Source organism: Danio aesculapii, chromosome 11, assembly GCF_903798145.1.
Source record: "Danio aesculapii chromosome 11, fDanAes4.1, whole genome shotgun sequence".
Classification (NCBI taxonomy): domain Eukaryota; kingdom Metazoa; phylum Chordata; class Actinopteri; order Cypriniformes; family Danionidae; genus Danio; species Danio aesculapii.
This window is the reverse complement of record NC_079445.1, coordinates 16100461-16114954: the sequence shown is the minus strand read 5'-3', so window position 1 is coordinate 16114954 and position 14494 is coordinate 16100461. Positions and strand designations below refer to the sequence as shown.

The following is a 14494-nucleotide window of genomic DNA, read 5'->3' as shown; positions in this document are numbered from 1 at the left end:
TTTTTAATACTAGTTTAAATTTATGCCAAGTGATGTTTGATAGGGAGATTTTTAACCCATTTTCAAACTTAATAGTTTTAATAAGTAATGTCTAATAACTAATTTCTTTGCCTTGATGACAGTACATGATATTTTACTAATTATTTAGCAAGATACTAGTATTCAGCTTAAAGTACTATGTTAAGGCTTATCAAGTTAATAAGGCAAATTAGGCAAGTCATTGGACAACGGTGGTTTGTTCTGTAGCCATAAGAAAAATACATTTCTTAAGGGGGCTAATAATATTCACTTGAGAAGTTTTTAAACGTTATTAATATTATGTTTAATTCAAAACCAAACTTGAAGAAATAAGACTTTCTCCAGAAGAAAAATAGAATAGGAAAAACTGGAAAAATATCACATGAAGGCTAAAATGTTTGTCTTTAAAAGATAGTTTAATATTCACAATAATGTGAAATTTTATGAAATTATAAAATAATAACTTCAAATATTATCTTCATATTATATTATCTATATAGTTATTATGTTTCACATCTATCCTTCTAAAAAGAGAAGAAAAGAAGAAGAAATAAAAATCTTAAAGACCCTAAACATTTGAACAACAGTGTTTATGCATGTTTTATAGCTTTTGTTTCTATGTTTTACTTAGCATTATAGATGGAGACATTTTGAATCATTACCTGGTCAGCTCTCCTGTTATAGCGGCCAGCAAGGAGCTTTTCCCACAGCCAACTTTTCCCACCACCACCACCAGAGAGCCCTGAAACCAGAACATAAATACATTTACAATACAAAATACTATTCCTTGGTTTAAACCTGTAACAGAATATTTAAAGAGAGAAAGGAAGTAAAAGGCTTATTTGGTCCATCTGCAGCACACACCCTTTTAACATTGAGATTTAGTGCGTGGAGGTAAAAGCTGTGAGGTGGTGACCCTTCCTCTGTTATGTCATCAGGTATACTGACAGAATCTGCTTCCTCTGACTGTTTCCAGGAGAAACTCGCCTGGACCATCTGAACAGCAGAAAGAGGGTCCTCAGGACACACTGCAGAGAAAGAATAACATGCACAAAACAAAATTATTGCTCAGTGTTTTGTGCATATTATTAATTATATGAATCTGCCATGCATAAAGATGCACAGTCACACAAGAGGCTGATATACAGATGAAGACAAAACTATTAGCCAACGTGTCAAATTTGAATTTGTTTTCAAAGATTTCACAAGTGACGTTTAACAGAGCAAGATAATTGTACATTTTTCTTCTGGAAAAGGTCTTATTTCTTTTAGCTGGGCTGCAATAAGAATGTACAATTTGAAAACTATTAAAATCAATATAATTAGCCATCTTTAGATTTTTTGTTTTTATCTTCTGACCACTGTTCTCCAATGGCCTGTCTAGTTAACCTAACTTGCCTTGTTAAGCTAATTAATCTAGTTAGGCCTTCAAATTTTACATTTAAATAGCTGATACAATATCTTGGCAGTGATTAGCACCATCGCCTTACAGCGTGAAGGTTGCTGGTTCAAGCCCCGGATGGGTCAGTTGGCATTCCTGTGTGGAGTTTGTATGTTCTCCCTGTGTGGCCGTAGATTTCCTCCGGGTGCTCTGGTTTCCCTACAGTCCAAAGACATGCACTATAGGCGAATTGAATAAACTAAATTGGCCACAGTGTATGAGTGTGTGTGAACGTGAGAGTGTATGGGTGTTTCCCAGTACTGGGTTGTGGTGGAAAATTCATTTTATTCTTCTTATGTTCGTTTATATACTCATTTATATACATTATAAAGGTCTGTCCTTTTATTCTTCCATGAATGTGCTGTTTAAGTTAGACCAAGCGTGACCACTTTAACATCAAACAAGATCTGGATACATATATGGTGATTTAACAAGCTATATGTTCGGGTGGGATGTAAGGCTGAAATATAGATGGTCAAAAGTGACCATCGCGTCACATCGTGACCCATATGAGCATTGATCTAACTGTGGTTTATCCTGTATGTCACTGATGACCTTGTGGGTATTACAACTAGATAAAAAGAGAGCACATTCTGTTTTCGGTGTCTCTCACCGCAGAAACCTGCGTTGCTGTATGATTGTCTGACCTTCTTTGCAAAGAATAAAACTTTTAATGACACTTAGGGTTAGACTTTGTCTACTTTACCACAGAGAAAACCTCTTTAAAGAAAATAGCCACAACAGGGTTGCAGCTGGAACGGCATCCACTGCGTAAAACATATGCTGGATAAGTTGGCAGTTCAGTCCACTGTGACGACCCCTGATAAATCAAGGACTAAGCTAAAGAAAAATGAATGAATCAACATATATGTATATATGTAATATAATGCAAAGACAATTAGTCATTGAAACTAATAGGTTTAAAAATATGTCGAGAAAACAAATAAAGAATTTGATAAAAATGTTTAAATAACACTTTATGAGAGTTGCCATATTCTAACCTATGTTATTTCAGTTATTTTACTATATTTAGCTATTTAAATATCATGTTTACATGTTTAACCCAGTCACAAAATGTGATTGTGAATAAAAGAAGTAAAATAGTTAATGCTTTAATGTTTTAGTGAGTGTACTGTTTTTATGAATGTTTAATATATATATATATATATATATATATATATATATATATATATATATATATATATATATATATATATTATTTTATATATATATATATATATATATATATATATATATATATATATATATATATATATATATATATATATATATATATATATATATATATTTATATATAATTATTATTATATTATTATTTTTATTATTATTATCGTCATCTTAATTAGTAGTAGTAGTAGCAGCAGTAGTGTTTTATATACTGTAATAATACAGTAATGAATCCATTTTATGTTAACTCATTATATAATTGTTTCTATTGCTTTATAAAGGTCTCTAAGAATAATGTAAAATAACACCAGACATGTTGAATTCAGGGTAGTGCTTGGATATGGACTCTCTTTCATAAAACAAGTCAGGTACCTTGACTGTAATAGACAGAGAGATCCTGGTCCTGTACTGCAAGGAAGCGCTGAATGCGATCCAAAGACACTTTCGCCTCCAGGGTCCCATTCAGCACCCAAGGGAAGGCATTGAGCGGCAGAATGAGCATCCCCACGAGAGCCAGAGTACTAAACACCTGCCAAACAGAAGGTGGAGAACAATATTTAGCCATTTATTAAAGACAAATTAGACTTTTACATTTTAAAGACGCATTCTAGGGTAAATTATATAGTGCTAATAATGCCATGGCCTATTAAACTGATGACATCAACTGTTCTTTTAACTTTTTAAAGGGTTAGTTCACCCAAAAATGAAAAGTCTGTTTTTAATTACTCACCCTCATATCATTTCAATCTTCTAAGACCTTCATTCATCTTTAGAACACAAATTAAGATATTTTAGATGAAATCTGAGAGCTCTCTAATCATCTGTAGGCAGAAATGGCCCAGAACTGTCCAGAAAGGGACCAAAAACAGTCAAAACAGTCAAAGTGACTTCAGTGGTTCAACTTAAATCATACAAAGCTCCAAGAACACTTTTGTGCAGCAAAAAAAAAAAGAAAAGAAAGTAAAAGCGACTTTGTTCGCCAGTGTCTTCTCCTCCTTGTCAGATCATCTGGAAGCGCGCTTACTACATGCAGTTCAATATATGTCCATTAGAGTCAGCAGAGCAACATGCAAGTATAGTAGTACCCATAGTAAATGCACACCCCAATCTAACGTGAAAGAAATAGGCAAAGTTATTGTACTGGTTTTGCCAAACACAAAAGTGTTTTTGGAGATTTTAGTTAAACCACTGAACTCACATGAAATATTTTGACAATGTTTTTTAATTCATTTTCTGGACTTTGTAAATCCAAAGATCTTTGCTGTCTATGGAGAATAAAGGTGCTCTCAGAAATCTTTAATTTGTTCTGAAAATGAACTAAGTCCTCAGGGGTTTAGAACGACATAACAGCAGAATTTTCATCTTTGGGTGAACTAAACCTTTGAGTGGCTTACGCACCTTTGCAGCAGTGAGATTGTTTCCTAGCAGAACGTATGTGATGAAGGTGAGGATAGAGATGACCACGGGCAGAGCAGCCCAGGTGTACACACACACCGCATCCAGGTACTTCAGGAGTTTTAGGTGATGTAGCTCTTTTTTACGGGCCTCCTCGATCTTTTGAGTGAAGTGCTCCTCCCAATTATAGTACTTCAGGACACGAATTCCAAAGAGGATCTCTGTCATTAACTTCAGGCAAAATAAAAAATAGATAAAAATCAGATATTAGATAAGTCACTGGAACTGTTCAAAAGCTTGAGGTAAGGCTTTTTCTACATTCTTAAATGTTTTTTAATTAAGTGAATCTGATCACTGAGGAACAGGTGGTAAAAAGTTAATATTTCAACATTTTATTAAAATACAAAAAGACTTTTGTCTTTGTTTTGTACTATCACATATTTTAAAATGCATTTTTCAGCCATTTTGATCGTCACGTGATATGTCTGAAATCATTCAAATATGCTGAATGGTATAAACATTCAGTCTTATTATTATCAATAATGAAAAACATTAAAGGGACAGTATGTCATTTTTACAGCTAGAAGATGTGTATTCACAACAAACAAAGGCTTAGTTTGATGATGCTGTGACTAAGTGTGGAATCATTGGAGTTGTCGTCTTCATAACATCCTATGGGACTCATGTTCATGTTATGCTGAAACATGTTCATAAATGAGCTAAAGTTTTCAAAATGTCTCATCGTATGAAGCAGAGTGAGGCTGAAAGCAGTCAAAGTAAAATAAGCGTGCTGAAGCAATTGCTGATGAGACGATCGTGACAGGCCACGAAAACAGAGCTTTTATTATGCCTCAGTGCACTGCATCTGATTATTTCATCTAGCATTTCTGAACAGCTCTCCATCCACACTATAGTCAGTAAATGCTTTGAGCACACCTCCTCAGGTGAGAGCAGCACACGTCTGAGAGTTTATAAAGGATATATTGCTGGATTTCATCTCACTATAATTGTTAAACGTGATATTTAATTCATCTTGTCTCTATCTATCAACTCTTTGGTCTTTTGAATCTATTTGTTCTCTGGCTGAGCGCAAAGACAAGTTAAAATATTAATGTAACCACGTACACTGATTCTGCACATTTGACTGATTTCTTGCCTTTATTTCCAATAATGTATAAACTTATTGTACGTTATACTTTTATAATGGCCATTATTGATTATTAAAATGATATTCAGCAAAAGAGACAGGGTATGTTTTGTACTTTTTAAAGAAAATGAAAAGAGGCAGTAATGTTATGGGCTCCATTTTGTTATAAACATGCATACAGTGAAGATGATGATCACATAAATATGTAGCTACACAATGCCTCAACATGTTTAGTGTCTGTTGTTAATTTCAAAGTGAAAATAGGCAGTTCCTTATATCATGTTTTAATTTTATTGTTAAGATAGTGAAATAATTTAGCCATAGTGATGTGAATGATGTTATAAATTTCCCTTTACCCGACCTGTCCTCAAGAGTTTATTTTCCAAATAACTTGCAGGGAAGGGATGCAAGACTGATCTTTGTGCACTTAATATTGAGAAAAAGCCAGAATCAGATGCCTATGTTTTTTCCCCTATCCACACTGACACAGAGCAGCAGCGTTTTAAAACTAAAACTGCCTCTTCAGTGTTTCCAAATGCTCTGTTTTCAGGGCTCAAAAACTGTGGGGTAGTGTGGACAGAAGGCGTAATCATAGCAAAACTTATGCGTTTTAAAACTAAAACATATTAGTGTAAATGGGGCCTAAATATATTTTAGGGTTCTGTAATAACACAGCTCTGTGCAGTCTAATAAAGCACACAACATATTTAAGTGTCTTTGGTGTTCCTCTGTTTTCTTTAACAGCAAACAGGAAAATGAGGCCATGTGTGATACATTAGCATGGCAACACATAACACGGTCCATGCCACTAGTTAAAATAGCTTATTTATCTGAATTTAAACAATCTTCAAAACATTTGATATAAAGTAAGTACATAAGGCAGCAAAATACATAATACTGTTCTAGTGGTTCCATAATTATTCCATAAATATTGTGCCTTTCATGCACCCTTACTAATTTCACTCATTAACGATAATGTATTTGCACGAAGCCAACTTATTAACAGGAAATATAATTATAGATCGTTTCAAATATACGCAATGCAGTCCCACCTTCACTCTGCCATCTTTGTGCTGCAGCATATGCTTATTGTTTTCCAGAATTCGGGAAGCCAGGACTTTATTCAAAGGCACAAGCAGCACGGCCACGCCCACTCCACCTAAAAAGGCCACGCCCACTTGCAGGTAGAGCAGGTAAAGTGCAAGAACAAACTGGAAGGGGAGACTCCACACTTCATGGAAGCTGTTGAAGAAATTGACTACACGGTCTGTGTCCGTGCTCATGAAGTTGACCACCTCACCCATGTTGAAGCGAGCCAGAGAGGGCGCATTGACTTTTAAGGCTTTGCTGTAGATGGTGGAAATCACAGCAGCCCGAGCCTCCAGGGCAACCTTTGATACTTCATAAACAAAGATGTTTCTCAGCAGGGCAGCAAGAAAAGTACTAGCAAAAAGCCCTACTGCGCACCACACACCCTTGCTTAATGGTCCTCCTTCAGTCTCCATGAAACCCACCAGTTCACCAAGAAGGAGGGGTCCTGCAAAAGCTAGCATGCTAGCTATTAGCTTCAATCCTCCCAGCAGGTAGTAGCGTAGACCAAAGGCCTTGTGCAACACTTGTAGAAGCTTGACGTCATGTTGCGCTTCACCTTTGTAAATCCTTTCCGGTTGAGCTTCACTCCAAGAGTTGTCCTGCAGGTTTCCTCTTGGACGTCTATCCAGTCTCTCAGGTCTTTCCAGAGCTCTTGAATGGAGGCATTTCTCCCAGCACTGGTAGAACCGGCGGGTGACTGATTTGGTATGCAGCCGACTTGGAAGCTCAAACACATCACTTGGTCTCTCAAGCTCTCCTCGTTTACCTCGGTTTAGCAAAGGGTTGAGCCACAGATAGAGGAGTCTGGAAAGCCAATTGCTGCCATCCTCAGCAACAGTCACCTCTTCGAAGGGTTCAAAAGTAACAATTAATGGAGCTTCATCTTCTGCATTACATGACAGAAGGTCTCTTTGAGTTCTGTAACAGGGAAAGATGTACCCAAGCAGGTAGACCAATACCAGAGCGCCTCTTGTTACTGTAAAAGCTAGACGAATAACCTGCAGAGGCTGTGAGAATCCATGGTGAATGATTTCTTGGGTGTAGGCAGTCAGGTTAAAAGCAAGATTAGGAATGGAGAGAATAAGGGCCACAGGAAGTAAAGCAGGACCTCGAGTCCTTCTATACATGGACTTCTGTAGTGACAAAATGGCTCCAAAGTGAACCAACCAGGCTAGTACGCCGCATCCATCAGCTAAGACATCCAGATATATGTCTGGGGCCTGGAGCTCAAAAACCAGGACTAAGTCTCCAATGAATAAAAGAAATATTAGTAAGGTCGATGCAGCCCTGATGCCCCAGCCAATGGGAAGGGAGGATACGATATGGGTAAGCCTGTAGGTAATAAAACAAAGAACATTTGAAATTGTAAAAATTTTGACATCAACAAACTTAACATGAATAAATCTGATGCTTCTCTGAGAGATTCATTCATTCATTCCTTCAGCTTATTCCCTTTATTCATCAGGGGTCGCCACAGCAGAATGATCCACCAACTTATCCAGCATCTGTTTTACACAGCGGATGCCCTTTCAGCTCCAACCCAGTACTGGAAAACACCCATACGTTCTCATATTCACACACATACACTACGGCCAATTTAGTTTTATCAATTCACCTATAGCGCATGTCTTTGGACTGTGGGGGAAACCAGAGCACCCGGAGGAAGCCCATGTGAACACTGGAAAAACATGCAAACTCCACACTTAAACCAGCCACCCTCTTTCTGTGAGGCAACAGTGCTAACCACTGAGCCACTGTGTCGCCCTGAGAGAGACTTCAAATTATAAAAAATTGGGAGTGAAGGGATTTGATTTTATCAGGTATAATAGATTAAATCTTGACTAAATGTAACCCCAGTATCACATTTGCCATGTTTAACTACTTTTACTTCGAACGGGCTTCAACTTGAAAAAGAATTGCACATACCAGAGTGTAAAATTAACTTAGACTTGGGGGTAAAAACTCTACGAAAATAAAAAAGAATTTATGCCTAAATTTAGGAGGGTTCATGCACATTTTAACTAGTAAACTTACATAACATTTCCAAGACCTTTAGTTTAAAATTCCCGACTTAATGTTTCATGTAATGTGATGTATGTTGTTTATATTTATTTTCTATCTACTTATAATTTATTTAGATTATGCTAACACAGCACTAATAATGTGAGAGTATATGACTGGCCATGGACAAAAAAGTAGTAAATAAAACAACTAACCCTCATGTTAAGCATAATTTCCACACAAAACAAAATGAGATAATATTGAAATTACTGAAAACTAATGATTGAACTTGTGACTCGTAGATCGGAAATTCATTAAAAATGACAAATAAAACATGACAAATAGTTCATTACATTAAAAATACAAAATACTTACATAAAGTATATATCAATTATAGAAAAGAAAATCTGTTTTAATCATACATAATCATTGGAAGGAGGAATAATACTATAAGCAACTCTTTTCTCAAAATAAATGTTTCATACTTAACAAAACAAAATATTACGTGTTATGATTACTCAAATCTGACTAACAATTTGGTTTATTTAAAGTAAAAAAAAACAATTATAGTACTAAAATCAATAAGTTAACTGCTTTATGCTGATATTAATATGATTAACAAATGGCATGACTTCACTACTTTATATCAGCAATAATTACTTTCAGCAAAACATGTGAAAGAAAAAAAACTTTATGGTAAAAACTGAAGGATTCTGTGGATTCAACAGCTCCGCTTTACTCCTGCTTGACTTGATAAGTTAGTCTGCTGTTTGCTGTATAGACTAACTTAAGTGATAAGACCAAAAATGTAACAACCCAAATGTAATTTCTCCCATCTCAAAAAAATGCATGCTAAAATGAAACCAGAAATTATCTCAATAGGTTACATAATAAACATATCAATGATAATTAATATGTTCTCTGTCCTGTCCTGAATTAGGGCTAGATAAACATGAGCACTTGCTTTGCATTCACCACATGCAAAACTAGCTGCTATCTTGCCATCTGTTTGAACATCATTTAGACATGTTGGTTTGTGTTTTACAAGACTTTGAGTGTGTTGAGCATCAGTTAAGACAACATTAGCACCTGTCAGCTTTAATTGTGGAGAAAACTGGACAATGTGGAGCTTTTGTCAGCTAATTTCATCTTCAGGGTTTAAAATATTTTTGGAGCGGCATCAAAATCGGTGACGTAGCACGAATCTGCTAATGGAGTGATGACGTGTCGGTTTCTCATTATTATTCAGAGTTTTCTTATCCTATGAGAAGACACTGCTTCTTAATTATTCATGAGAGCACGTGCTTTCCGAAGGCAAGGCAAACCTGCCAAACTGTGAGACTGCGTCGGCGTCAGTATTTAGCCATTCATGAAGGGTTATACGTGTTTGTTTCCACGATCCATGGGGTTTGTTGCATGTTTTTCCCCATGATGCTGTCAGGGCCGATACAGCAAAGCTGTTGGTTTGCAGCAAGCATTTTTGTTGGGAGAGCTGCACGAGAATTGAAGAATGGCTGCCTTTGTTTTTTTTATCAGTTGAGTTCGTTACCATTCAGACACATCATGCTGTGTTCATGTTTAAAATCCTCTGGATTGCCGGCAGGGTTAATTGTTGGTATAGACCGGGCAAGAGACCTGCTGCACTGCTATCCACTGTGTCTGCATTCAGACCCGGGGATTGAGGAGGAGAGAAGTCCTCCTCATTTATAGTGTTTATATTAACACGATTATCTTTATAATGATAGAACAAATTGTAGTTATGTGTATATGAAATTACAAATGACAAATGTAGCAGAGCATTACATTACTTATATTGCTGTTTATTTCTTTGCATTGTAACTTTGTAAACTATAAAATCATAGGTCTCCTCAGGGTTTGTGTCCCATTTTGTGAGTCAACTGACAACAGTTGTTCGCTCCCCTCTTTTTCTCCTACTCTGCCGGGCACGCCCACTCCTCCCTCTGCCCACAGAGCTCCACGCCCATTATGAGGCTTTTTTTTTTTAATTCTCATAACCCTTTAAAAGCACACATTTGTATCTCAAAAGTCCATATTGGTATCTAAAAATTAGCCTATAGGCCTAGCCTACATAGTCACTAATAAATGTTATCTTTGAAACCCTTGGGGAGGACCACTCCCACGATTTTTAATATTTATAGAAAGGGTAGAGTTCTGTGTTCTGAGTGCAACACAATGGAACATTTTACTCAAAATCCATGCCTATTTAAGCAAAAAAAAAAAAAAAAAACAATAATATCTTAAAAGTGGTCTTTTTTTTAACATTACCATTCACATGTTTGTTTTTTTTTAAGTTTCTTTATGCTCACCAAGACTGCATTCATTTGATCAAAAAAACAGAAGTGCTAGTACTATAATATCACAAAACTTGAAAAATTATTTTTTTATAATATATATTTTTAAGTAAACTATTCAAGTGAGTTTCAGCAGCCATTACTTTTTAGTGTTACAATTCTTCAGAAAACATTGTAATATTCTGATATAGCACTTTGATTTATCAATAAAAATAAACATTTAAAACGTATTTGAAACATTATTTTATTTGCAAGATTATACTACATGTGCTTAATATCAAATTCAACCAATTGAATGCGTTCATACTGAATAAAAGCATAAAAATTAAATCCACAAACCTTTGAATGGTGATGTATTTCAACATATCCTATTTACTGAGCCTGGTTTCTCTCAAGGCTTTTTTCCCTTCACTTTCGATAATTGGTGAAATTTGTTCCTCACCACTGGCTTACTTGATAGGGAATTGTGGAGATGCACATTGATGGATTTGATCTTTAGTGATCTTCAGTGTTTGGACATTCAGCAGTAAAAATTAAACCACACTAAACTGAACTAAACTAAACTGAACTTCAACTCTAAAAACTCTACTCTAAAAACTCAACTCTTAACACAATCTACGTTATAAAAGTGCTATAGGTATAAAGATTAATATAATTGAACTTCTTATAATAGTCCTGTCCACTCACCTGGGCACACTAATATAACAGGCACCGATGACTGCAATGACAGCATGGGACAGAGATCCCAGCAGAAGCTGGTTAGCACAGGGGCTCATGGTGCCATTCTGCCACACAGGGAATGGACTGTCCACATCAGTGTGACAGAGCTCTGATATGAACTCAGCTGCTCCTATATCTCCCCCCATGACCTCCTGAAGACCCCCGAGGGCCGAAACACCGCCCTATGATGAAAAACAAAGTCTGTAAGTAAATTACAACATATAAAAAGTGAATTGAAAGTACTTTACCTTATCAAGCAATACGTGTTTACTTATAAATCAGCATACTTAGCTAGCAATTTTGAACAACGTACGCTAAGGTTACTCAGATATACAGATCTCCAGTTTATTAGAAACAGATATTTCTCGTCTTAATAATTTCATTTTGAATTTCTTGTAGTGTTTAAGCAGCCGGTAATGCATTTAGTTGATAAATTATTTGTGTGATATTATACTCAGGTGAAAGTATTAAAGTTACCTAAGAGCAACCGGTAATGTTGTTATTATCCAGTCATTTTGCACGTCAGCGCAGGGCGTGAAGCGAAATACCGGAAATTTGCTTTCTAACTCCCCTTCAAAATAAAGGTCCCGATGACACCTAGTATAACAGCATGTACAGTAAGAAAATATTAAAAATGCAATTTATTTTCAGGTATTTAAAACTTCTAAAATTGTGTTTTTAAAATTGTTAAGCTCATGTCGAAGCTTCTTGTAAAAAAACAAAAAGAAATACTTAATGCTTTTATTTTGTTACGAATGCAAATTTCCTTACAGTACCATAATGCTACATGTGAAATCACATAAAATCATAGGTAAAAATATAATTTTTATGCAGTCTGTAATAAAAACAGGATGTCCACATAACAGAAGTGAACTGTCAGCGTGCCTTCTTGGCCATAAGAGATAGCATTTACATTTTTGAAACGACAATCTTTTAAAGTTTTCGGTTAAAGTTTTTTTAATCTATGTATTTTTGTTTTTAAAGTAATTATATTATATTATATTATATTATATTATATTATATTATATTATATTATATTATATTATGTAAAATATCACATCTATAAAATCACATTTTGTTATATCGTCTGTCTGCTGTGGTTTTTACAAATATTTAGAATTTTTATAATTTTTTTCTATGTGTATAATTAATATAATCTTAACTGAGAAATATTATAAACTACACTGAAAAAATATCCAAAGATGATTCCTTGGATTTACAATTAATTTTTTTAAGTTAAGTGGTTGTAAACAATTTATTTGGCCTGAATTTAAACAAACAAAGTAAGTTGAACATTACTAAATTTAAATTGTTTGTTTAAATTCAACACATTTGATTTGTTTGCACCAATTTTGCAGACACCATTTTTTCAGTGTATATAGTATTATCTATAATTTCGCTAATTCATATTTATCTATATGTTGAATACTCTATTTTATGCTAGTTAGTCATGCTGCACTCTTCCTCAGCTCTACTCTTCAACCTGCATGAATAATAAAATAACTTTTCTCTAAATTTTTTCTAAAAATTTTACCAAAAACATGATCTTAATCTGTCTAATTAACTGTTAAGTGAAATATAAGTGTTGTGTCATTGGCCTCCTGCTGACTGTAATCAGAAATGCAGCTCATTATCTTCTACTGCTCCAGACACCATTAACCGTCCATGTGTTTAATCTAATCAACTGACAGCACCCTGTTACATAAAGCATATCTGTTTTATCCATCCATTCATCCATTTTTCACCACTGATTTGGAGCTGGGTCGCAGGGGTCTCAGCAAGGAGCCCCAGACTTCCCAGACCTCCAGCTTCTCTGGGGGCAAGCCCATAGCCAGCCTGATGAAAGGGGTGGTTGACATTTTTGCAGTTGTTCGCCTTATGTTCTGTTTAATTATGAGGTTTAAACACTGCATTTTAGTGACATTTTAAGTACTATTTTTTAGCTGGATTAGCTTGTCGAATGGTCATCATAACAAAAATAAATACAAATTTATTACATCATATATCATTAGAAAAAAAGGAGTTAAAGTTTTAAATTAAAAAAACGAAAGTACATTATGAAAGTTCATGGATAACAAAAAAAAGCCTAATTAGTATTAAAATGAACTCTAAAATGGACCGCTTTTAGTGCTTTAAAGTTTAAACCCTTTTATTAGCATTTTTTTTTCTTTCAAGAATAAGGTTCAAGATTCAAAATAAAAGTCGCCAGGGGGTTCGGGTGGTTCGAAATAGGGTGGTCTCTTTTTTTTTCATTTAAAACTTTAACTCATTTTATTCTAATGATATACAATGTAATAAATTTGTATTTGAAAAAAAGTATTTTCATTCATATTTCTTTATTCTACATATTTAGCAAATGTTTAGGTACCTCAAAAAGTGTGATTATGGAGACCATCCGACAAGGTAATCCAGCTAAAAATAGTACTTAAAATGTCACTAAAAAGCAGTATTTAAAACCTCATAATTAAACAGAACATAAGGCGAATAACTGCAAAAATGTCCACATTTTGAGAAAAAAGAACCACCCCTTTCACCAGGCTGGCTAAGAGCCAGGGGAGGATCCTAATTCATTCCAAGGCAAGCTAAAAGATGCAGTCATATTTGTTTATGTAAAGTAATAAAATATAGGAACACTGGACTGTTATTAAATGGAAGTTATAAATTAGCTTTATTATCACAAATATTCCACAATTTGTATAGGGTACAGAGTATGCAATCAATCATTCGTTCATTTATTAATTTTCTTTTCAGTTTAATCCCTTTAATAATCTGTGGTCGCCACAGTGGAATGAACCGCCAACTTATCCAGCACATGTTTTACACAGCTGATGCCCTTCCAGCTGCAACCCTTCACTGGGAATCATGCATACACACTCATTCACACACATACACTACGGACAATTTAGCTTACCCAATTCACCTGTCCCGCATGTCTTTGGACTTGTAGGGGAAACCGGAGCACCCGGAGGAAACCCACGCAAACACAGAGGACATGCAAACTCCACACAGAAATGCCAACTGACCCAGCCGTGGCTCGAACCAGTGACCTTCTTGCTGTGAGGCATTTGTGCTACGCACTGCTCTACCGTGCAGCCCCTGCAATCAATCACATCAAAATAATACAAAATATTTGACTAATATCATATAATTATTTTAATATTTTACTCTATTTTGCATTTC

The 14494-nt window shown here is 35.2% G+C and overlaps 1 protein-coding gene across 1 annotated transcript in view; it reads right to left on the bottom strand.

Moving 5' to 3' along the window:
• Nucleotides 1-11850, bottom strand: part of abcc10 (ATP-binding cassette, sub-family C (CFTR/MRP), member 10) — a 40019-nt gene extending 28169 nt beyond the window's left edge. The window contains exons 1-7 of the mRNA XM_056467883.1: nt 11792-11850; nt 11282-11496; nt 6242-7613; nt 4046-4273; nt 3020-3176; nt 883-1046; nt 681-760 (exon numbers count right to left, since the gene is read on the bottom strand). Coding sequence (XP_056323858.1) covers nt 681-760; nt 883-1046; nt 3020-3176; nt 4046-4273; nt 6242-7613; nt 11282-11460 — 2180 coding nt within the window. The 5' untranslated portion in view covers nt 11461-11496; nt 11792-11850. The remainder of the gene's footprint in view (nt 1-680; nt 761-882; nt 1047-3019; nt 3177-4045; nt 4274-6241; nt 7614-11281; nt 11497-11791) is intronic.
• Between the last annotated feature and the right edge of the window lie 2644 nt (nt 11851-14494).